Source organism: Spea bombifrons, chromosome 13 (assembly GCF_027358695.1).
Source record: "Spea bombifrons isolate aSpeBom1 chromosome 13, aSpeBom1.2.pri, whole genome shotgun sequence".
Taxonomy (NCBI): Eukaryota; Metazoa; Chordata; class Amphibia; order Anura; family Pelobatidae; genus Spea; species Spea bombifrons.
The window spans coordinates 22,855,253-22,880,334 of record NC_071099.1 but is presented as its reverse complement, the minus strand read 5'-3'; the positions used below and the strand labels follow the sequence as shown (position 1 = coordinate 22,880,334).

The window sequence follows — 25,082 nt, the reverse complement described above, 5'->3', positions numbered from 1 at the left end:
GATTTCCATTGTGGGGGGTTTCCTTTTGCTATTCCTTTGCTATATATATATATATTCTAAATAAGTCTAAAAAAAAAAAAAAAAAGCCCCCTGGCCAATCGCCCCCGAGAGCCGCCGACCGGCAGCACGTGAAATAACAGAGTAACAAACTCCTGGATGTGTAATGAAAGGCTGATTGGAAGCGATAATTCACCGGCCTGGCACCAGTCTGCGCTCGGGGGGTTAAGGGGCATCGCGCCGACCCCTCTCTGCGGATCTCAGAAGAAAGGTCTGTTAATAATGGCAGCCTGAAGAAGACTGACGTGCGAAATGAGATTAAATGTTTTATTTTTGGACTAAAGACAATCTGCTAATAGATCCTGACGGCTCTGCTCATAATCCGCCGAGAAGCCGGTTAATTATCTCCGTCTTTATTTAACAATTGGATTCCAGGAGAAGGGATATTCATGTAATAAAGAATATAGCATTCCATACAGAGTTCCTATATTACTTCATATAACCCCTAGTTATTCCATATAACCCTCCCAATAACCCCTCCTATTACTCCATATAACCCCATCTATTACTTCATATAACCCTCCCAATAACCCCTCCTATTACTCCATATAACCCTCCCTATAACCCCATCTATTACTCCATATACCTCTCCCTATAACCTCCTCCTATTACTCCATATAACTCATATTTTCCCACATCTCCCTCCCTATAACCCCTCCTATTACTCCCAATAACCCCTCCTATTACTCCCTATTACCCCTCCTATTACTCTATATAACAGCTCCTTATAACTCCTCCTAAAGCAGAATGCTCCATCTCTAGCCCGTCTCACCATTTTCCCGCTGATTGGCTTCTCGTTGAGTTTGGCCGGAGTGTTTCTCAGGTTCTCTGAGCCATCGCTCATTCATCTCTCCAGGGGCAGAGGGTAATATCTGGTTTGAGATAACCCCCCCGCGGGGTTCATCATTATCTCCGGAGGGGGGTGATCTTGGCGTCATTCTGCTTTGTGACACAGATGGTGACAGTCAGAGGGGGCAGAAACTGCTCATTATCGGAGTTTTCGCTCATTAAGAAACAAAAATGAATTTCTTCTTCACATGAGTCACTGAGTCCGTCGGGGCCGCAGCACAGAGGCCGTTGCGTTGTTGATTCAGATGTTTTCAGTAGATTGGCCATAATTTAGCGACACTCAATAAATACCCGAGACAGATATCATTACTTTCCCGGACATTCTTACTGCCCCGAGGTTCTGGACGGAGAACTCTGGAGAACCCTGAGCTCAGTGATTCTGGACGGAGAACTCTGGAGAACCCTGAGCTCAGTGATTCTGGACGGAGAAGTGTAGAGAACCCTGAGCTCAGTGATTCTGGACAGAGAAGTGTAGAGAACCCTGAGCTCAGTGATTCTGGACGGAGAACTCTGGAGAACCCTGAGCTCAGTGATTCTGGACGGAGAACTCTGGAGAACCCTGAGCTCAGTGATTCTGGACGGAGAACTCTGGAGAACCCTGAGCTCAGTGATTCTGGACGGAGAAGTGTAGAGAACCCTGAGCTCAGTGATTCTGGACAGAGAAGTGTAGAGAACCCTGAGCTCAGTGATTCTGGACGGAGAACTCTGGAGAACCCTGAGCTCAGTGATTCTGGACGGAGAACTCTGGAGAACCCTGAGCTCAGTGATTCTGGACGGAGAAGTGTAGAGAACCCTGAGCTCAGTGATTCTGGATGGAGAAGTTTGGAGAACCCTGAGCTCAGTGAAGAACACTTGCTCTGGTCATGATAAAAACATAGAAACCTATCTGCCGGGAGGCTGTTCCACTTATCTCCCACCTTCTCAGTAGAGTAAAACTTCCTTCCGTTCCATCTCAGCCTCCGAGCCTCTAGTTTTAGATCACGGCCTCTTGTTCTAACATTCCTCCTCCTCCTCCTTTGAAGTAAACGTCCCTCTCGGCCTTTGATTAATTCCATTATATATTTACATATTCCCTTCTTTTCTCTTTCTCCTTTCCTCTTTTCTCCTTTCCTTTGTGTATTTAACCCCTTAAGGACAATAGGCAGTCCCGAAACCCATTGAAAACAATGCATTTTGAGCCCGTACATGTACGGGCTTTGTCATTAAGGGGTTAACATCCCCTTTCTCTCTTCCATGTTGCAGACCTAAGTGAAACATTTATTTTTTTTTAGTTAACGCTTGCAAGATTGTTACATTGTTTGTTTCTTTGCCTGCATTTACCCAAAATATTGACCGGCTCATGAGATATTCCATAAAATATGTATCCTGCCTGCATCGTTCTTAATCTTTCCATCCTTCACATTTTGGAGTTTTTTTATTTTTTTTAATAACAATATCATTGCTTTATTATGGAAAATTTGTTCTAAAACCACGACTCATGTATCGTTACAATAAAGCAATGTTGGCAAGAAAGAAGAGTCATTTCATTATTGTGCATTGTGAATGAATTATGGGTCACGTCGACAATTTAAATAAAGATTTTATGAAATATCTCATGAATGATTCAATATCGCGAAATGCACTTAACGGAGGTAATTGCCAGCCTTTTGGTTTTAGGCGGCTTCAGCCACGATCAAGGACATTGATCGTGAATGGCCAATCGCAAATGGTTTTGTTGAGAATTACCGATCATTTGGAATGTGACGGTTTCCCATTAAAGGTGCTGTCCCACCTCTGCTTATTGTAATTAAATTCCGCATCGGAAACATCCTTTCTAGTCCTTCCGCGAAAGAAATCTCTAATTACGCCCAATTTTTGTCTCCTTTTTAATTGTCACGTGACACAAAAGCAGGCACTGTTGCCATAGGAACCAAAAAAGGTTCTTAAACGATCTGTATTTGTTTTTTATTGTTTGAGTTAAACCTCCGCAGGAGATAATAGAATCACAGCTCTGCTAGGGATTATTCGCTTAACGCAGCAGAGAGTGCGATTTTGGAAAGCGTGGCATCACCTGTGCACAAAGCGAGCGTTTAAAGCGACACGGCATCCTTCCGAGGTCGCCGGATAGGTGAAATCTGCTCTTGCTATGGATACAGTCAAGGGAAAAGTTTCTGGTTTCTGTTTAATTCAGAAAGTAGATCAAAAACGTACGTTTTTTTTTTCACAGTAATTTGATTATCGTTAGTGCTGCGTAGACACTTTGTTGCTGTAAATGGAATTCCGTGGTCTTCGGTTTATCAGTTTGATGATAGCCTCAGCTTTTAGGCTTCATCAGCTCTTTTCCGTGAGTCTTACTGTCTTGGGGAAGCGAACCCGAGTCATGGCCACGTACTCTCATCGTCTTGCTGGAGTCTTTATTGTTGGGTGGCCATGAGTATCTTCTAAAGCAGGGTCTCCAGCCATAGTTAATGAGATGGGGGGGTCAGAGGTTGTGGACCTGAGTAGGAAACCACAAGCTGAATCCAAGACGAGGAACACGAGCAGGCTTTGAGGGAGGCAAATCTTGTTCTATTGGGTTTGGTGGCCAACGTCTTATGGGATGACCCACCAGATGTTGGGGTGGCATCTTCTCTAGATGAATCGCTTGTGCCTTCTTTCTATGCAATTCCTTTTAAACCATTCTTGTGAAGCGGAGGTTTTGGCCACTGTCTTCATCTCTCAGGCATCTTGCCCGTTGCCCCTGCCCCTTCCCCTGGCCCCTGCCCCTGCTGTGGAAAATCATATCAGTGATAAATGTTACAGGTTTTCACTAGATTCATCCCTTGAAAGATGAGTCCAGCACCACAGGGTTAAGGCTGTCGGAGAAGGATCGTATTGTGTTTCTGGCAGGCTGTCCACGGTCTTCCACGTAGGAAAGGTTGGAGCCAGACGAGAACTTGGACAGAGATCCCCGCCACCGCGGTTAGCCTTCATAAGAATGATTACTGCCGTACGTATCAGACACGGCAGGCGAAACCCAGCGGACTGAGGAGAGATGGAGCCCGGCCAATCATCCATTCCGCTATCAGTGTTGTCTCAGGGCCGTGAAATTCGCCGCATCCTCGGTGGGATTATCCGCGGTGTCATTTCAGAGGTCTGCTTCTGCCTGTAACATTTACACACTGTGACGATGCCGAGGCGGCAATATCTTTGCTAAAGGGGACAAATCGTGTCATTTGATAACTTAAGCTGCCGGAACTCTCCGCTTCTCATCAGAATCGGTATCTGCGCCGAGGAATCGCAGACAAAAATAATATTAAAGGGCAACGGAACCTGCGCAGGATTTACATTTCTATGGAAGCTGCTCCTCACCCCGACTGTCTGCACTACAGACTAAATAAATAATCAGTTTTGTGATTTTGGTCTCTTCCTGAACCTGAAGCTTTATTGCAACATGCGGAGAATACAAAATTACCAGTAACATAAAGAACAACATTCCAAATTATTTCTAACGTGAACAAACAGAAGTCCTACTGGTCCACGGGAGAAGAGGGCAAAGAGGGCTCTGGTCTTGTGAGCTTACAATCTACTCGATCTACTGGATTAACCTCTGGTTCATCCATTTAATGGTCATTACAAAGATATATCTTTCCATTAACACAGTTGCCAGACTGGGGGGGTGACAAGGCGACCCTGGCGCTTTAAGGCCGGTGGCCACTAAATGATGTCAGCGCAGCCTCTGGCTGGAGACAAGGCTGCACGGGCCGGGCCTATCAAGCCACCAGCCCACCAGGCCCCTATGTGTCCTTCAACTGTGACCCTTACAAGGATGTTCCTAAAAAGTATCTAGTTTGTGAACCTCATGGAACCTTATAAAGAACCAGCCGTCCCTCACCCTGTATATTATATATAAACCCTTCCAATCCGCCTGTATCATCCTTCACAGAACTCCCTCCATACATCTATTGATCCAAGTCCTTTTTTTTGCCAATATGCACGTTATCTAATCTGTACAGATGACCTTCTAATCTTCCGTCCTCATCCTTTCCAGATGGAGAATCGGCCCCTGATTACCATCCCTCGATGGTCTTCTCCAGCTCGGAATAAGAGCTCATTACCAAGAGCTATCCCCTAGAAAAACTCAATATAATATGGCGGCCCAGATCGCCCCCCAGACGGAACCGCGCAAAACGAGATTTACTGCGAATGTTTACGGAGCGCCAAGAATTATTGATGTTATTAAAAGTACATGAAGCTCGGGGAAGAGGGGAATCGAGAGACGCAAGACAAGGGGATCGTAAAACAGAATGCTGGAGGATATTAAAAATGATACCGAGTGGAAGAGAAATATAAAAGTTAATTTAAAAAAAAATACATTATAAAAAAATAAAATCTAATTTCAATAGGGCCAGCTTTGGTGTAACCGGCCCCTTATAATAAAAACAGCAGGCGCCATCTAATGCGCTACAAAAAGTTTTAATATTACGGTTGGATATGGTGGTGTCATGCCATGTTGTTGTTGTTTTCATTGTGTATATAAATTTTATTAACAGAAAAAGCATCCCTTGCGCTCAGTTAATAGATAATAAAGTATCTTCTTCTGAGGACACTGTGTACGGCATCTCTAAGACGTTCTAGTTAGCTTACGATGGCCGAGGAGACCGTCGTGTAGATGGTGGAGAACATCGTCGAACGCTGGGGAATACATGAATTATTAGATTTTTCACCTAGTCTCCTGTCAGGGCCAAGACTTTCACGGGGCAAAAGTCGCATCTGCCCCAGACACTGCAAAGGGGAAGCTGGAGGTGTCCTGTGGTAAAGCTCAAGGCCTCCTTCTACTTCTAGAAGTTGATGTGACGTCCGAGCAGGGCGGTTGACCCAGGACTTTGAAACAGAACCCGAGGGACCTAGTTACGGTCAATAAAATTGAATTTGTGAGGACCCCTGGTCATTTTCTGTAGGATAACGCAAGGGTTGCAGTTACTGCTTCTTTCCTAGTCTCCCACTTCCGTTCCCATGTGCTCCTCAACATCATCAGACCAACGCTTGGGACATCATTGAGCGTGAGGGGACCTGATCCCGTACAATGTGAAATGTATCTTTATTATGTTATTAATATGTAGGGACTGGTTTTCCTTTCTGCAGTCCCATGCATGGCCGACCTCCATTCCTCCTACGCCATCTTCAGAAGGCGCGGGAGGTGATGAGGAAGTTCTGTCTACGCATATGCTCTCCTGCAAGCACAATGTGAATCCAATCTCGTCAGGCATAAAATAGTTTGACAATTTGGCAACGCATGAAACACGTACGCATTTTTCCCTCTGAAATGTAGATTTCACATTCAAGAACAAGAAGAAACCACAAGGAGCGCCAAGAAATGTCACCAGCCTCGACACGATTTGAATAATTGGGACAGAACCACAAAAACGTGACAGCATTTTATCCCCAAATGTGTTTCTTTTGGCACTGAAGGCCAGAAAGTGGATGTTATTTTTGTTGAGAGACGCTTCGTGCATGGGTGGGAAAAGCCCTCAGTTGTCATTGTCATATTCCATATTCCTGGTCACTCACGGTGTCGGCTGCGACCTTCCCTGACATCAAACTGGTTGTCCTACCATGGTGAAGAGCAGAACGTGACAGCGCTTGTGACGCTGAACCTTCTTCCTTTTAATAAAAATTAAATTTTATCACCATCTTATTTTTTTTTTACATTCAACCCTTTATCGGATCTACATTTACTTAATGACTACATTTTATTTATAGAGCGTCAACGGACTCCACAGCTTTATTACAACGTGGGGAGAATACAAAATCACCAGTAACATTAAAATGAACAACATTCCAAATGATTTAGGAAAAAACTAACAGAAGTCCTACTGGTCCAGTGGGAGAGGAGAGCAAAGAGGGCTCTGGTCATGTGAGCTTACAATCTATTAGATCTATTGCCTTGACCTCTGGTTCATCCATTTAATGGTCATGACAAAGATATATCTTTCCATCAACAGTTCTGATAACTTTAACTCCACTAATTGGGAAGTCGAGCTTCATGCAGGACCCGGTGAAGACAAACAGGTCTCTTTAATGAAGAGCTGCGTGGAGCGTGTGGGAGTGAGAGATATCACGGCCAAGCCGGCAAAATATCCGCCATTCCCATATCCTTCACTATATTAAGGGGCTTGCACAGTACGTGTCCATTACCACCAACACTGGGATCTGTCCATGTCCCCAGGTACTGGGCATTTCGGTTCAAGGTCAGTGCAATAGTCTCGGAGTCTCGGTTGGAATGGGCAGATGCCCTGGGTGAATGGGTAGGTTCACGGGGGGGGCAGATCCTCAGGGTAGATGGGCAGATTTGCAGGGAGGGAGGGGCAGATCGTGAAGGTGAATGGGTAGGTTTGCAGGGGAGAAGGGTAGATCCTCAGAGCGAATGGGCAAGTTCTCAAGGTGAATGGGGCAGATTCCCATTTATTGGGGGGGGTCCTCAGGGTAAATGGACAGATTGGCATGGAGAAAGGTGAGATACTCAGGGTGAACGGGGGTAGATTCTCAAGGTGAAAGGGCAGGTTCCTAGCGTAGACAGGTAAATGTGAAGAGGAGGGGGCAGATCCATGGGGGGGTAGATTCTCAGGATCAGAATGTGAACCCAAATATGTTCTTAAGACCTAAGAAACAGCTACTTTCATTGACTCAAATACTCATTTAAGCTCCTTCTTTAAGATCTGTACGATGAGCGGCTGCCCGGATTCCTAGTTTTTTTAAATGTTTCCCTATCATGTAAATCATTGAACGGCGTTATTCTGAAAAAGAAAAAAAATGCGCTTATTCGCCTCTGAGGACTACAACTCACAAAATGCTCAGCCACCTTTTGGTATCTGGACTCAATAACGAGAAAAGAAGGAAAATATTCTCTTCCGTTCTGCAGCTCTAGGGCGCCCCCTATCGCCTAACTCCTGAAACAGACCTGGTGCGCTGCAGGAGTCCACAGCACGCAAAGGGTTAAGGCCGGTGGTTTTTCCACGAGTGTCTCCTGAAACACGTTCGCTCTAATTAACTCTTTGAGTGCCGGTGGTTAATGAGCATTCCTTGCAAGGTTGCAATGAACATCTTATGATGCCCGGGGATTGCATTTTGGGGTGAAAAGTAGAGAATCAGCCATTATACCAATTTGGAAATGATACAAATATACCTCTATTATTATGTGACTTTGAATACTATAGACAACATTCTAGAAAGTTCTATTGTCCCTGCTGCTAATACCTGTGATAAAGTGCCAGGTGGCACAGGCGGGAGCAGATACTGTGTTTGCCTGATGAAGCCCTCACTAAGGTCGAAACAGTGGCATTTGTTTTCACCTAAATAAATATAATGCTGTGCACTTATTGGAGTGCGAATGGCTACCTTCCTAGGAGTGCCAGGGGTGTCGTAAATGCCCCGATGTGGGGTAAAAGACTGGCTGTGGAGTACACAGGGGTAGAAGGGAAGCATTTCACCATGTCATCCAAAACCCACGGCTTCCTCCTCTATTATACTAACCTTTCCTCTGCCCTTCTATTCCCCAAACCTCCATTCCCATCATCCCTGCATCATGCTCCCCTGCTAATCCTCTTCTCTAATGTCGCTGACAGTTCCTTGTCCTTGTGGCACAGGGCACCATGTGTTCTATACATTTATTACACCTCATTTATTATTGTTGCGCAATATCCCTTTAAGGTCCGTATCTGCCAGGGGCGGCTGCTCCTTCCTATTGACCCGGTGCAAGCGATGCCAGCCTCGGCCACAGGAATTCTGCTCTCTCGTAGCCAACCTCTGCTATACAGATCACTTTCTAATGACAAAAACATCCTCCTTATGAGCTGCTTCTTCCTCCCAACATTACAAGACGTCAATTTGTCTGCAACCACTGGAAATAAACGCTGGGATAAAAGTCCAAACTTTCCGCTATTACCGGGAACGTCATTGGAATGCGCGGATTATTGCTTTGGATTAATATCCCAGTCTCTTGATGATATTTTGAAATAGACTATGACAGCTCGAGGAGGTTGACCTAGGAGGAAAAATGTCTGCTTTCCAGCAAGGTCCATCCCTTCCATCATCAGCTTCTCTTCCATGCTCTGGAAAGGGTAGCAGTTGAAGGACATGATTGTCTATTCCTGTGACCTGTTTAGAGATTCCCAGACCTTAGTGCACATGGGACATCAGTGAGGTAGGGGAGAACCAGAGCCTGATGACCCAAAATCGGGTGAATTTGTACCTTTTTTTTATTTTTTGACAATTATCTAAGGGAAGGACCAACTTGGGTGTTCACAAAAATATTCTAGATGCTTGGACATCACTTGACCAGAGAATTGCTTATGGAAACCACAAAAATATTCTAGATCGTTGGGCATCACCCAACCAGGGACTTCCTTATGGAAATCTCAAAAATATTCTAGATCTTTTGGACATCACCCCACCAGTAACTTCTTATGGAAATCATTCTCAGTACTGAAGCTAAAGCTGGAGATCAAGGATAGTTTAGAACTTGTAGAGCTGGACACCAAAGATACACCTAGAACCGAGATCCAACAAATCAACCCAATTTCTTTCCATTACAAAACCTAATGAATCCATGAACTTTAAACTAACGGCCAATGTGCTTCTTGATATTATACGATAACCTTAAACTCTAGCTTCGCTGCTGGGAGGGCGATGAGTGATTTCACCGTCCTCTCTGTTCCGGATTCCTCATCCTCCAGTTCTCGTAGGAGCTTCCAATCCATCATGCCACAGAAGGCTCACCTCAAACGCTCTATCACAACCCCAAATCGCGTTCAGAAGCCTGGCCTGCGGCGGGAATACATACGTTTCATGTTCATCAAAAGCCGCTAGAAGAGCATCAAAGACCAGCATGACTTTGTAGCGAAAATGCAGTTCTCCTGGACAGAGAGATTTATCATCAGACAGAGAATGAGAAAATATTTTCTGAAGCCTGGCGAGGGTTTTTTTGCCTTTCAAAGAGACTTTTGCCTGCATTATTTTCCTACGCGGAGAGGACACGCGAAATGCAACAGAGGTGACGGAGCTGAGGAATCGGACGCATCTACACGTCATGGGATGAAAGGAGAAGCCCCAGCTTTTAGGATGAAACGCTCCCTGAGATGCAGTTTGGAATTGTTCTAGAACTATTACAATGCTTTGATTTCCTGCGGGATGGAAGAGATACGCAACCAGACGGCAAATAAATTGTATCATTTCATGCAATATGAATGATTTTCTGCCTAAATAGCTTCCCTGTAAATCCAGAGGGCTTGTATTTCAGAATTTTAAGGGGCCAGCAGTTCCGCTCAGCTTTACATGTATTGTTACCTGTGCTGCGCCAACAATGGGAAGAGAATATATATCGTGGAGTGAGATTATATACTGTGTATAAATATATAATAATAATATAATAATAATATATATAATATATATTATTATATAATATAATATATATATAGTCGACATGCATTCCTGCCAAACAAAGGGATCAACGTTCAAAAAAATTCAGCTAGAAAATATAAATTTAGTCCTCCCTATAAATCCTTGTTTGAGCTTTACAAACCCTCCTATAATTCCATATAACATCTCCCTGTAACTCCTCCCATTACTCTGTATAACAGCTCCCTTTTACTCCTCCCATTACTCTGTATAACAGATCCCTATAACTCATCTCATTACTCTATATACCAGCTCGCTATAACCCCTCCCATTACTCTATATAACAGATCCCTATAACTCCTCCCATTACTCTATATAACGGATCCCTATAACTCCTCCCATTACTCTATATAACAGATCCCTATAACTCCTCCCATTACTCTATATAACAGCTCCCTAGAACTCCTCCTATTGCTCTATATAACAGATCCCTATAACTCATCTCATTACTCTATATAACAGCTCCCTATAACTCCTCCCATTACTCTATATAACAGCTCCCTATAACTCCACTTATTAATCTATAAAACAGCTCCCTAGAACTCCTCCCATTACTCTATATAACAGATCCCTATAACTCCTCCCATTACTCTATATAACAGATCCCTATAACTCCTCCCATTACTCTATATAACAGATCCCTATAACTCCTCCCATTACTCTATATAACAGCTCAGCCACTTTAATACAGTTTTGGTCAGTACCTGGTATTATTACATAATCCATTAATAAAATAAAATACATTTTGGTCAAATTAATTACAGCAGAGCCAGTGCTTTCTCTTATATAATGCAGCTAGGATTAACCATTTGTGGTGCAGACCAGCAGACTCTCATACACAGTAACCAGAAACACTTATGCTGTTATAAACCTTGGTTCTGTATCCTAGGATGTGGAGAGTAAATTGGGACCTGGTTCTCAAGGGGTTAAGTCTGAGAGAGAGGGAGAGAAAGAGAGCGCGAGAGAGAAAGAGGCAGAGAGGGTGAATGAATGAATGAATGAGTATATACATTCTGGTACTCAAAGGGTCAAAGAGAGAGCGAGAGAAATATGGTTAAAGAGAAGAAGAAAAGACAAAGCCAGAAAGATAATTGAGAGCTGGGAGAGGAAAAAGGGAAGAGGAAAAGAAGAAGAGGAAAAGAATGAAATAGAAAAATGAGAGTAAGAGAAAAAGAAGAGAGGGAACGAAGTAGCAGATAATAAGGGACGTCAGATAGTAAAGAGAAATGATAGGACGAATGAGAAGAGAATGAAAGAAAGAAGGGGATACGGGACAGAAGAAAATGGTACAGACAGACACAGATAGAAGGAGATAGAAGACAGACAGAAAGGAGTTGACGTCACATTGCCCCCCCCCCTGCACTCCTTAGCTCTTTCAGGCTGATGAGAAACCTCGATCTCCTCCTGAAGAAGGTCCCCTCCCCGGGCCGGCTCCTCTGCCACTCACATGGAGAACAAGTCCTCCGGCCCGGGGAACCTGTCCCACGTGGACCCCACAGGCTCCAGCATGGACGAGCTGATCATCACCGGCACCTTTGGGACTCTCCTGTCTCTGATGTACGTGGCTGGGGTGGCAGGGAATGTCTACACCCTGGTGGTCATGTGCCACTCAATGAGGTATGCGGCCAATATGTACATTTCCATCATCAACCTGGCCCTGGCAGACCTCCTCTACCTGTCCAGCATCCCCTTCATTGTGTGCACCTACTTTGTCAAGGACTGGTATTTTGGGGACATTGGGTGCAGGATTCTCCTCAGCCTGGACCTTCTCACCATGCATGCCAGCATCTTCACCCTCACTGTCATGTGCACCGAGAGGTACATGGCGGTCACCAAACCCCTGGACACAATTAGGAGGTCCAAGAGCTACAGGAAGGGCATGGCTGTGGCTGTGTGGTCCTTGTCCTTCCTCCTGACTCTGCCCATGATGATCATGGTGACCTTAACAGAGGGAAAGGGTAAAGGTGTAAAGAGGATGTGTGCCCCAACTTGGAGCCTTGCAGCCTACAGGATCTACCTGACTGTCCTGTTCAGCACCAGCATCATGGCCCCAGGATTGATCATTGGCTACCTGTACACCAGGTTGGCCAGGACTTACCTGGAGTCCCAGAGGAACCCAGTGAACAAAAAGGAGAACAAGAGATCTCCCAAGCAGAAGGTCCTCATCATGATCTTCAGCATTGTCCTGGTCTTCTGGGCTTGCTTCCTACCCTTCTGGATCTGGCAGCTGGTCAGACTTTATGATGTGACCCCCCAGCTCTCTTCCCAGACCCAAAAGTGCATTAATTACCTGGTCACCTGCCTGACGTACAGCAACAGCTGCATTAACCCCTTCCTGTACACCTTACTCACCAAGAACTACAGAGAGTACTTGAGAAACAGGCACAAGAAGTTTTACAGGTTCACCTCTGCCTTCAAGAAGAGAGGGGCCACCTTGCAGTGCTCCTCGTGGGGTCGCTCAATGTCCTCCAGCAACCACTATGACTTTGCCTCGGAGTCGATTATCATGACAGGTGTCAGGGAGATTAAATGAGGGGCATCTGGGAGCGATCTGCACCAGCAGCTGCCCTGCCACTGCCAGAACAGGACACCCAGAACAGGTAAGGGGGGGGGGTCCACACACCTGACCCTGGGCTGCCCATCACCTCCGCAAAACTGAGCAGAAAAAAAGTGGATTTAGGTCCTTTTGGGGCTGGGTGAAGAAATACCCTCCCAGGCTTTGTTTGTTTTTTTACCCTTTTAATTGCTTTTTTTTTATTGTTTTTTGTTTTGTTTTTTGTTGTTTTCAGTATCGAAATGTGTTAACCCCTTGCTTTCCAGAAGGGACTGCACTGAGCATGATCTAGTTTGGGGTGAAGAGCAGGCTTCTGGGTAAGGCCGTGTATATTCTGTATGTTCAGCTCGAAAGGTGAATTCCATGCTGCGCCCGATTCGGCGCTTTAAAGGTTGCTGTTCCACTAAGACAAAATATTAATTGCTCTTTTTTTGGTATGTTAAGAAGAAAAAAAAAACACCTTAGGAGATCGGTGATTTTAGTCTTTACTCTGAACGGTTAAACACATTATAAGAAGCTTTTATCAGTTTCTATGGCAACAACCTATCCGCATCTGCTACTGTGACACGTGATAATTAAGAATTCCAGACAAAAATAATAAATGAGTCAAACTTTTCGAGTTTATTTCCGGGAAGGGTTTTTGGGCAGAAATTAGATTCAGGAGCCGGATGCCTATCCCATGCGTGTTTAATACCCTCACTGTATTACCCTCTGTATTACCCTCTACCACTTCTGCTGGGAGGCTGTTCCACTTATCCACCAAATCTAGCCCCCCCTCTTAAAGCGACGATTATCTTCCTGGTGTCCTGGTTATAAAAGGAAATGGCGAGCTTTTCACCTATACATGCTGCAGGGAAACGTAAGGGTTAAATGTTACATCTGTCTGCGCGCTGTCGGCGCTCGGATGCCGGTGTGTGGGCAGCGTGAATATCCGCGCCCACGACGTGCTGTCTACAGAGAGAAAATTATACACGAACCCTAAGTTTGCTTCCTATACCGGTAATGAGAGTCTATCCAAGGTTTGCCGGCAGATCGGCCCCATTCGGCCCCCGTCTAGTCGGCCGTTTCTCCTGCTTTAAAGACTTAAACCTTAATCAGTCGTTGGTCTCGTCTTAGATTCAGGAGCCGTATGTCTATCCCATGCGTGTTTAATACCCCTCACTGTATTACCCTCTACCACTTCTGCTGGGAGGCTGCTCCACTTATCTACTACCCTCTCAGTACAGTAAAACCTCCTTACTTATATAATTGAACTTGTTTTGGCCGATCCTGTTGCTGGGTTTCATGAACTCGTTTTTAAGTTAAATTATGTAAATAAAATGCTAGCGTTAAACAGCGGGATCCTTTCTGGGCTCCTTCTACGTATCTCTATTGTATCTCCGCCGAGGGTCTTATTTCGAGCTGAAACTCCTTTCCCCTGCCGGAGGTTCCCACCGCGGCGCTGCGCCTTTCCATTAACCCTTTCCTCCCCTGTAGTCCTATAAATAGCTCTGGTGTAACGAGCAAGTCCTCGTTGCTATGTTTGCGTCCGTTAGCCGTGCGGCCCTAACGATGCTCGCAACGGCAGAGGGAGCAAATTAAATCACCTACTTCTATGACATAAACACAGGGTATCGCCACGGCAACAGAGAACGTTTCATATGCGAGTTTATGTATCATTATGAAAGTGCCGGCAGATCGGCCCCTATCCGGCCCCCTGTCTAGTCGCCCGTTTCTCCTGCTGTAAAGACTCAAACCTTAATCAGTGGTTGGTCTCGTCTTAGATTCAGGAGCCGTATGCCTATACCATGCGTGTTTAATACCCTCACTGTATTACCCTCTACCACCTCTGCTGGGAGGCTGCTGCAGGACGCAATCTATAGGGCGATATCAGCCAGATTGGCAGCCCAGGTTAATTTCGATGTAAATATAAATATTTTTTATTGTGTTTCACAATAATTTGTTTATAACAAAATTGTGTAAATAAAATACATTGTTTTCATTCGGCTTTTAATCAGATCGATAGGGCAAAAAGTCACAGCTATATATAGGCTTTGTAAAGCCACGCCTCCCGGCCACGCCCATGACCACACCCCCATAAAGCAGTCCCTGTGATTGGAATGCGGCAGAAATTGATACTTTGTTCTTTCCTCTGAATGTATCGAGGTTCTTGGGTTAATAAATGTCCCGCTGTACAGCGCTGTGGAATATGACGGCGCTATATCATTCAGAGCCCACTACACCTCGCTTCATGCATTAGTTCTGAGAAGCGCTGTTTTTTTCCTCAAGGTTGTCAAATCAGTTAAAAAGGATTTTTATAGGGCGGTAAATAATCGCCTCGGCTTTTTTCTCACTCGCTTCGCGTCCTTTTTCGATCGATAATAAATCTAAAGGGATTTTATGCATCTTATCCCCCCCCCCCAGCGAGCTTTTAGAGTTTATGTCGCTGGGGGTGGCAGCCCAGCAGAGACGTTACTTTCTACCCGCTGTAGCACTTTAATTCCTCAAAAAAAACATCGCGGAGGAAATCGCATCGCATTAAAGAGAATTAAGAACCCCGGAACGGCGTTCTTTTAAGAAATAATTTTTCAAAAACACTCATTCTGTATAATTTAATGACAGCGGGGAAATTGCCCGACGGCTGCTCCAGCCTCAATTAACGTAATTAGCCCATTAAACAGGGTCAATCACCATAATTATTAATTGGGATTGGAACGGCCCCAACGCTTCTGAAATAACCCAAAATTTGGTTTGTTTTTTTGTATTTTTATTTTGAGGACGCCAAAAAAACATCTTGTTTTTCATATTCTCAAATACCCCATCGGAATATGCTAGGCGTCTTTTGATTGGCTCGTTCCCAAATCTAAATGATTATTTATCAGAATTCCAAACAAATCTATACATTTTTTCATATGAAGCCCAATATGCAAATGATCTGCTGCAATTAGCATATGAGGGTGTATTGTGATGTCACAATGTAAATATTTTTCCCTACAAATCTGCACTTTATATCTAAATTATGGCTATTTTACAGCTAATTTACTGACGAAGGTAGAGATACAATGTGATATTAGAATAAAACCCGAGTGCTCTTCCCATAATGCAATGGGAGGGGGGGCAGCTGTGCAAAAGACCTCTGTATGCTGTTGATCTATACATTTCCCAGCGATATTTTATTGCAATGTATAGAAATCCGAGCCAGACCTTGCCCTATAGCTGAGGGTGATGGCTCATCCTTAATGTTTGACGGCTGGCTGGCTGGCTGTCATAGGATTTGTAGAACGCGTTCCGTCTCTGTTGTCTGGGAATCGCTGCATTGCAGTGGAAGCCACGGTCGGCCCGGAGCTCGTAGATCCTTACATTATGAGTATATATATATATCACCTATAGATCAGCTCTGCTGCAGGACACACAGAGGTGCCATCTCTCCCGTCGTCTTGTTTATTACGTCGGATGCAGATATTTTGATGCATTGACCACCGGCCCGAAGAGGCAGGACCGGCTAATGCCGCATTCCGCAGACGGACGGTTCCCAAAATAGATCCGACGATGAAAGAACCGGACAGTGACGGCACCGAGTCTCCCGAGACCCCGCTGAGAGCCTGATAGAGGCGACGCTGTCTCGGTGGCCATTTAAAAAAGGGTTAATTTCTGCAGGTGCTCGATGAGTTAGAAGGGGGTGATGGGGGAGAGAAGGACAGCTCACGGCTTCTGTCACCGATAGGACAAACCTATCACATTGACCCCAAAGGCTCGTTAATCCAAAGCGCTATGAAGGAGAGTCATGAAATATTCAGCAGGCAGACGCATCGGAAACGGCTCGCCATGCCTGCTAAACAGAGATGTTAGAGAAGGGTACACACAAGGGGGTCCGGAGAGGGGTCGGGTGGAGGGCTCTAGTTCCTCATTCCTCTTTCTTCTAAACCTGCTCCTGCCCTTCTCTCTGTCCTCCATTCTGCCCCGATATCTCACCCTTCCCACATCCCATTCATCCTGCCCTCCTTACTCCTTCTGAGTGCCCTTCTCCCTCTCAATCACCTGATGTCCTTCCCCCCATTTTCCTCCATTCTGCCCTCATCCTTACCCTTCTTCCTCTGCATAAAGAAACGTAAGACCACCTTGCTAACCCACATTGTCTATTTTCCAGAAAACACCCCTTGTCTATCTCTATGAATGTTGCCGTCGGGGGAACCTTCTCCGAGGAACCACTCGCTCTACCTCATACCATGGGTCTCCATCAACATGGCAGCGCCAGAGAAGAAAGAAGCCACAATGCCATCTCCTACAGACCAGAAGAAACAGTTCCACATCTCTCGCGCCCAAAAACAATCTGCCTCCCTCGTCTTGTTTTCAGATACCAGATGGGGCAACAATAATATTTTGGGCAATCGATACAGATGACCTTGGACCGTGCACAAAACATCTCAGGCGAAACTTTCCTCCGCGGACGAGAACGTTACGGGAGGGGTTGGAACTATGACATCAATGCTGAATAAATGTTTATGTTCGTATCCATTTGTAGAGAGAGAAACATTTTTTAGTAAAAAATCGATACCGGAATCATTTGGCAATGATCCTGAAATAATAAAAAAAGAAACTGATCTACTGAGGGTGAACCTCTTCGTATGACATCGAACGTTCCCACTTCAGTGATAGTTTAGGATTTTTAGAACTTATGTATCAACATTTCTTTTCTGGAAGCCATTATGCCAGGGTTATTCAGAGAGCCCCCCACCCCCAGTTAGCTACCTCCTGATTCCTGCCGCCATTTATCCAATAAGTTTTTGAAGGTTTGGAAGCATGAAGCACAGGGAAGAACATCATAACAGGTCTTGTTCTTTGCTGTTACTTGCGACCGTCGGAATCGGCTGACCCTTCACAACACTAACCTTTTACCAGCTCGTTATGAGGTCGGGAAGCAAACCATTCCTCGTGGAAACCGTAACCCGTCAAGATGTCTTCAAGAAGAGCACTAAGACGTAGAATGAAGACCAATGAGTGGGACCGGTAACATGTCACCGAATCAGTTTGGAATCGGAAGGAACCTTGGCAATCACCATGAGAACCCCCTAAATCAAGCATCTGGGTCAAATCTTCTTAGATGGCTCCTAGACTGCCAAGGTTCCTTCACAACTGATTTGGTGCCATCTTACCAATCCCACTCGTTGGTTTTCTTTTTATGTCTCAGCTCAGTGCTCTTCTTGAAGACATCTTGATGAGTTACGGTTTCTACAAGGAATGTTTTTTCCAGCATTCAGTTCTGCAAGTGATGAGTCCCAACGTTGATGGAAACAAATCAGGTCTCCTTGAACAGCTTTCATTTCCTAAACTTCGTTAAGTATTGTAGTTCTTTGAAGAACCCACATAAGCCACCAGCCACGAGAAGAAAGTCTCACTGTTCCCGTGATGGGACCACAGTTTACCCACAATGCATCTCACGCATACCCATAACCCATTGTGCTGGACTTTGTGCTATTAAATGTATATTTCTGATAATCGGTGCATTTAATGGAAGCCATGATTAACTCTACGGTTAGGTTTTCTTTGCAAAATCAGGGAAATTTTTGGTCAAATTTTATTTTAAAGAACTTGTGAAAATGTAAAACCAAATAAATCATTAAACGACGAAACCTTGTGATCTGTAATTCTGTTGGCAGCCGCGGGTCTGACCCTTTCACATCTGAGAGTTTAACTGACGGAGGAATCCCTTCGTTTTACAGAATTTCCGTAAACTTTATTCACAATTTGCTCTGCCAAAGACTGGAGAACCTTTGCATGGTTGGAGGAACTCTTTGGATGGAAACATTGGGTCCAAGTTTGATGTCACCTCCTTCATCAGGTCCATCATCAAAAATCTTGGGGTCCAGTACAAATCTAAAGACAAGCCCCCCTGCTCCATGTTCCTCCTGCTGTAGTAACTACTCCATGTTCCTCCCGCCGTCCCTGGTCCAATTCTCCCAATGTGGCCACCACAATGCAAAACCTGGGTCCCATAGCTCATGAGGGCCCAGTCCCAGGTTCCAGACCACAATTATAGGGTCTGTGGCAGATTAGGGAGGCTGGGAAAGCCTTCTTGCCCTGGTCCCACACACAGGTACTGGTTCTACCCCCAGATGGTGACCTTGGTCTTGATACAAAGTATCTAACTTAATGATTACGTATATATATAACCTCCAATCATTAATATTGACCCAACAAACTATTCCTCATTATTTCCTCCTTTGTGTTAAAATCACCAGTTTTGGGTACTAAGCGTTTAGCAGCTTCTTGAGAAATTTGCACACAAACCCCCCTATATTACAGCAGATGGAAAGACTCCCTTCCATTTGCAAACAAATCATTCCACATCCAGGTGTTTCCCCCACCTGTCGTGAGCTCTGCAGAGCAGGCAATAAGAAAGACAAATTGTATTGAAATCTCACAATTAAAGGGTTTATAACAAGGCTTCGCAATTTTGCCCCCGTAGGGATTTCTCTTCCGCATGGGGCGAGAAGCGGCCTCCGCAGAGATCTCATCCAGAGCTGTGTGATTGTAGCTCGAGCTGTCAAGGTCTAGCCTTAACGGATAAAAGGGTTTTGCATCTTTAATATCCATGTTTTCTTGATGGAATTTAACCTGTTTCACCTCTGCCTAGTCCTGGGGTGGAATTACTGGGCGCATGATGACTCGTGGTCATGATCCACGGCATTATGGGAGATGCGAGGCAACGATAGGCACAGGAGGGCAAAACGCCTGACCCTGCTAAGAAGAATATTGCGTGGTGACGTCTAACTTGGGAGGGGAAGGGTATATCCATAGGAGGAGAGCATGTGATGAGCAAGTAAAAGAAGATTCTGGACACGTTCAAGATATGAGTGGGTCTTTCTCCAGAATATTAAGATCATTATCGAACATTAAACTCCTGAAGGTAGTTACTAACTTGGATTGGACGTGGGAATAACAAAAGGTAAAATCCAAATCAGACTAGAATCAACTAGAATCAGCTCAGCTCACTGGCTGTACTCAGGATAAGGTCCAGTAAGGGTCGGTGGCAGAACTCGAAGACGACCACCACAACTTATTTCAAGAAACCTCTGATGTTTAGCTGGCTGGCAAATGGTCCAAATGTATCCCTCAGGACTCTCTTGATGGACAAATGGACAATGGGATCACGGCATGGTCACCTACCTAAGATGTAGACCAGTTTAGTTGACGTAAACTGTCAAGAAGGGAAGAAGGCCCTGTCATTTATCAACGTGGCACTATGGCCAAAATTCCAAACCATGTTCCTCTGAGCAAGAAATAGAACTAACTCAAACATAAGTTCTAGAACTCTCTGGTCCTCACAGGTCCTGTGTAGCTGGTATCACGTCTTGAGTCCAGAACTCAAATACAAAGGGAGATGAGAGACGCTCAACTGAGAACACATAATAATCGACAAGATGACCACCTAATGGTCTTCAAGAGGCTGCCACTTGTAGTCCCACATTATCGATATTTCATGTAAAATGATAGCTTTATGACATCATCTTATTCAAATCCACTCTTTTAAAAGGCACATAGACCCAGACGGCACGTGCAAATCCATGGAAATCTGTGTAGAGTATGACATCATGGAATTGAAGACCAAAGGGGCAAACCGTTGACCTCTTGAATGTGCCTGAATAGAATAGCAGGCAATGTAGACTACGTGGGGAGGTATGGGAAGGGGATCCTGCTGTGGCGTTTCACGCCGGCTTTGCCCAATTCTTGATAGATCTCTCTTTTAAATTAAAAACGTGTTTCCTGCTTTAAAAATCTAATAAAGCACACGTGTTTACGCGAACGTCTATCAATCACCGCAGACGAGGAACAATCTAGCTGGACTGAACGTAACAACTCAGCCTCAACCACCCAACGTCTAGAAACAGGAATAAGAAATATTTCTCCGCCTTTGAAGTGATTGATATGTCTTACAGCAAGAAAGGACGAATGTATCTAGAAATATTTATAGCTCGGCTTCAAACGCTCTTTCGGAACGTAAATTATAGATTTAAAGGGACAGCGACTCATTTATTTTCTATTGGATCGGTGAAGAGCATCTTGTCCACTTCCTAGGTAAGATCCCACCTTGGTTGGGATGGTGACGTCAGCAAGGAGGAACGTGGCAACCGGCTTCCCTTATTTAATAATTTAATTCATTTTAATAATGTTCTAGAAAATCCTGACGTTGCTGTTCCTATAACACTTGGCCGTTCCAAGATATCCTGTAAGATGAGTCTATCAAAAGGTCCATCTCTAAAGATATTATTCCCAGTGGGACGCTGCCGGTGGCAATATTTTAAGCCATCTAGGGAACCCCCCCCCGATGCAAATTATTATTTGCCGTTAGATCATCACAACCGAATTTCCAGCTGCGTACTCCGCGGGGGGAATAATGAGACTTGTAAAGGATCTCGAAATCCTTGCGTTTTACCGATTTATACGAAGGCTTTGTGCTCGTGTCGCCCCGCGGAGAAGTCTTTTCTGATACCTGTTTGAAGGAAGCGAGAAAGAGCCAGTGGGATTGGAGTGGGGGGGGGAGGGTGGTGATTCATGGAAAGACGGGAAGACCTAAAGAGAAGAGATTAACTCTTTGGGTTGGCAGTTATTCATTGTCAACGCGAACGGCCATATTGAATGGAGCTTGGTAGGAAAGGTGGATAGAGTATTGGTTTATGGTCAAGTGGACTTAGTTGGGTGCAAAGGGTGGTCGCGTCTTTGCACGTTTGGGCTGGAAGAACTCAGAGACAGAATCTGCTGCCAGATCGGCCCCATTCGGCCCCCGTCTAGTCGCCCGTTTCTCCTGCTGTAAAGACTCAAACCTTAATCAGTTGTTGGCCTTGTCTTAGATTCAGCAGCCATATCCCTATCCCAAGGATGTTTAATACCCTCGCTGTATTACCCTCTACCATTTCTACTAGGAGGCTTTTCCATCCTTTCGGTAAAGCAAAACTTCCTTAAAACTTGGAATTCTAGCTGCAGCTCCACATTTGGACGAAGACGAGGTCATGGCGAGTCAACGACCGGTCTTCAGATGGAATCTTCTTTTTAAACCGGCTGGATCCGACGGCTAGTCCTTCCAACGCGAGTTAAAACGTTTCGAGCTTTTATTAATAATATCACACGAATTCAAGTCAACAGAAGTAATGAATTCTTCAGCGTGTACTATTTCTAGACTATGTTAATTATACACATGGGCTGCTTTCTGATGTGTGGAGCTGGCGAGGGACGGAGCGCACATTGTACAGGTGCAAGAACAGGATTTATGATCGTGAGTCGGACGTGGCGACGGAGAAGGCATGGAGGAAGAAGGAAAAGGTTCTCTCTGCCCTTCACAGCCCATCTAACACTCTTTGCAAGGTCCAGGGTGACGGTAGCCAAACCAAAATAATTATTGGTAGGTTTTGCTTCTGATTCATGGATTCTTCCTGGAAATACAAACACAGAGTAATGTGACAAAGCGAAAGCCCCAGGAGAATCGATTGGCTTAAGTGAACTAAATGAGACGGCCGAGACTCCGTATAAGATAAGGCCGAGTGCTTTATCTTACTTAATGCGGCTGTTTACCGGAGGTGGCAGGTGTGACTAGAAAATCAGAATTCCCAGGCGAGGGATTCGGAAAAAGACAAATGCCAAGTCTGCTTACTTTCTAAGCACAAGGATTTGTAACAGAGCCGTGTCATTTATAAAGCCATGGCGGAGCGTCGCTACAACGGTGGCCAGAGGGGGCGCTCCTTATAGCCCCTCTCGGCTTCTTTTCCCCAAGATATCATGCTTAACAGGGTTTTCCTAGAGCTCCGGTGTTAATTACTGACCTTGGGTAGAAGCTGCAGCAAAACACGACTTCCGTGCTTGTAGCAGCCAATCAGCATCAGGATAACACACTCATTAAGATCAATTTATTGCCATACATTGTATCCAAATATGGAAAATGTCCCCAAAATGGCTACACTTAATTCTGATTCTGTAACGTCACCAGAAAGGGGGTTATCACAAGCAGGAAGCTGTTATACTCAACAGGAAGTAAGGAGAGTAACAACAATGGCCTTCCCCCTAGGCAAGCGGAAACGTTTTATCAAGTGTGTCAAAGCTTCCATCTGTCTAAACAAAAAAAATCATTTCGGAATTTAAAATTATTTTAAACGTGGCTTTTCCCTTTAGATGGATGTGAACGAACGACGCATCATACATAAAAGGAACATTTTATCCAAAAGGGATATATTCGGACCTTAACACAAAAGGATATTCTGAGGAGCACCCCCGAAATCGCTATTCCCCATACTGGGAAAAAACAGAAGCCGTTTGGCACTCAAGAGCTTAGCGGGTCTCGTTAAGTTACAAAGATATAGAAAATGTACTTTTTAAAATGACTTTTTGTGAGCTCACATGCATTAGACCATGTCGAGTACTTCAACAAATTTGATTGCCTTTAATGTTATCAGACGATGGAGAGACAAGTACCCAAAAAAAAGGGTTTGATGTCGGAAAATTGGGAAAGTGAAGTGTTATTTTATAGAAATGGTGAGTGATTCAGCGACCGGCGTCCATCGGGGCATCTAGATCATTCAGAAAGAGAACCGGAACGACATGAAAGAGATCCATAGCCATATAATATAATGGTTTAGGGGTGTGGCTGGGGGCAGCGCTCCAATCAGAACATTGTGGAGCCAATGGAAGACAAGCAGGACAGTATTTTATTTACATATTTTAATTTATAAACCCATTTTATACACATTGTTGTGGCTTTTAGGGCTGTACAACCCTGTGATACCCTCGTACCCAGCAAACAGTCCGAGCTCTTAGAAAACAGGGGCATCAGGGGAGGAAAAGGAGGCAGCAGGAGAGGAAAGAGAGGCAGCAGGAAAGGAAAGAGAGCCAGCAGGTGAGGAGAGAGAGGCAGCAGAAGAGGAAAGAGAGGCAGCAGGAGAGGAGAGAGAGGCAGCAGGAGAGGAAAGAGAGGCAGCAGGAAAGAGAGGTAGCAGGAGAGGAAAGAGAGGTAGCAGGAGAGGAAAGAGAGGTAGCAAGGGAGGAAAGAGAGGTAGCAGGAGAGGAAAGAGGCAGCAAGGGAGGAAAGAGAGGCAGCAGGAGAGAAGAGAGAGGCAGCAGGTGAGGAAAGAGACAGCAAGGCAGGAAAGAGAGGCAGCAGGAGAGGAAAGAGGCAGCAAGGGAGGAAAGAGGGGCATCAGAGGAGGAAAGAGGGGCAGAAATCAAGCCGGTTGCAACCAATGCTGAAAACCGGTTGCATGTTATCCCAGTCCACCCCTGTGGCCAAATGTGGAATTACATCTGAAAATGAACCATTTTCTCAAAATTAAACAATCCACCAGCTGTGAAAACTGTGGGCTCTTCAGAAACAATCAGGCCAGCGCACGTTTACATTATCGGCCTAACCAGCAGAATAGAGCAAAGCTCATTGGCAGTTAAAGGCATTCATTAGAGACAATTTTCTGGCGGCTTCAGTCTCTTCAAGGTAATTGCATTCATGCATATTTTTTGGTTTAGCCACAAACGCGAGACAGATATCACGCCGTCCACAAGCAACAAAAATATATCATGAATAATGTATAAACATCGATTTCCATCAGAGGTCTCCTGCAGGAATAGCAAATGGCGAAGGCTTCTCGGGAGGTCTGCTACTGAACAGGCGATGTCAGGAGAGAAAGAGGACAGAGCAGGGTCTCGACAGGTAGAGAGCGGCCATATCAAAAGGACAGCCGGCCGGAGGCTCACACGAATGCAGAACAGAGATAAGCAGTGAGGAGGAGAAGCGGGGAGTTAGAATATCTCCAGGGGAAAAAGTTTAAAAAAAAACACAATTTCAGGTCCGGAAGAAGCCAAAATCAAGGAATTCAAAATATTTAAAAGCAAAATGAAATAATTCGGAAGGAGATGTGCTGGAAATGGTTCTACTGGTCTGTGTTAAGACTCAAACCTTAATCATTCCTTGGTCTGGTTTTTGATCCAGGATAGACCAAGGAGTCTTAATACAGCAACGACCACCGGAATTCCAGTACTCAGCTATAATAAAAACCTCGCACTGCATCCCTATTTTGTTTTTGGTTTTTCCGTGGAAAACTATGAATGCGGAGAGTGTTTTGAACCCTGAAAGTTCCCTTTTGAACCCGTCTCTAAAAACCCAAACACAGGAAGTGTGGGTCAGAACTTCTAAGTGCAGCTTTATATTGGTACACAATATATATACAACCAAACCTATCGTATTACATTCCAA

At 44.8% G+C, this 25,082-nt stretch overlaps 1 protein-coding gene across 1 annotated transcript; it reads left to right on the top strand.

Annotated features, from left to right (window-relative positions):
- Nucleotides 1-11,767: 11,767 nt before the first annotated feature.
- Nucleotides 11,768-12,853, top strand: LOC128472014 (urotensin-2 receptor-like). Its single transcript, XM_053454002.1, has one exon. It carries the CDS (start codon nt 11,768-11,770, stop codon nt 12,851-12,853), a length of 1,086 nt encoding a protein of 361 aa, XP_053309977.1.
- Nucleotides 12,854-25,082: the final 12,229 nt, after the last annotated feature.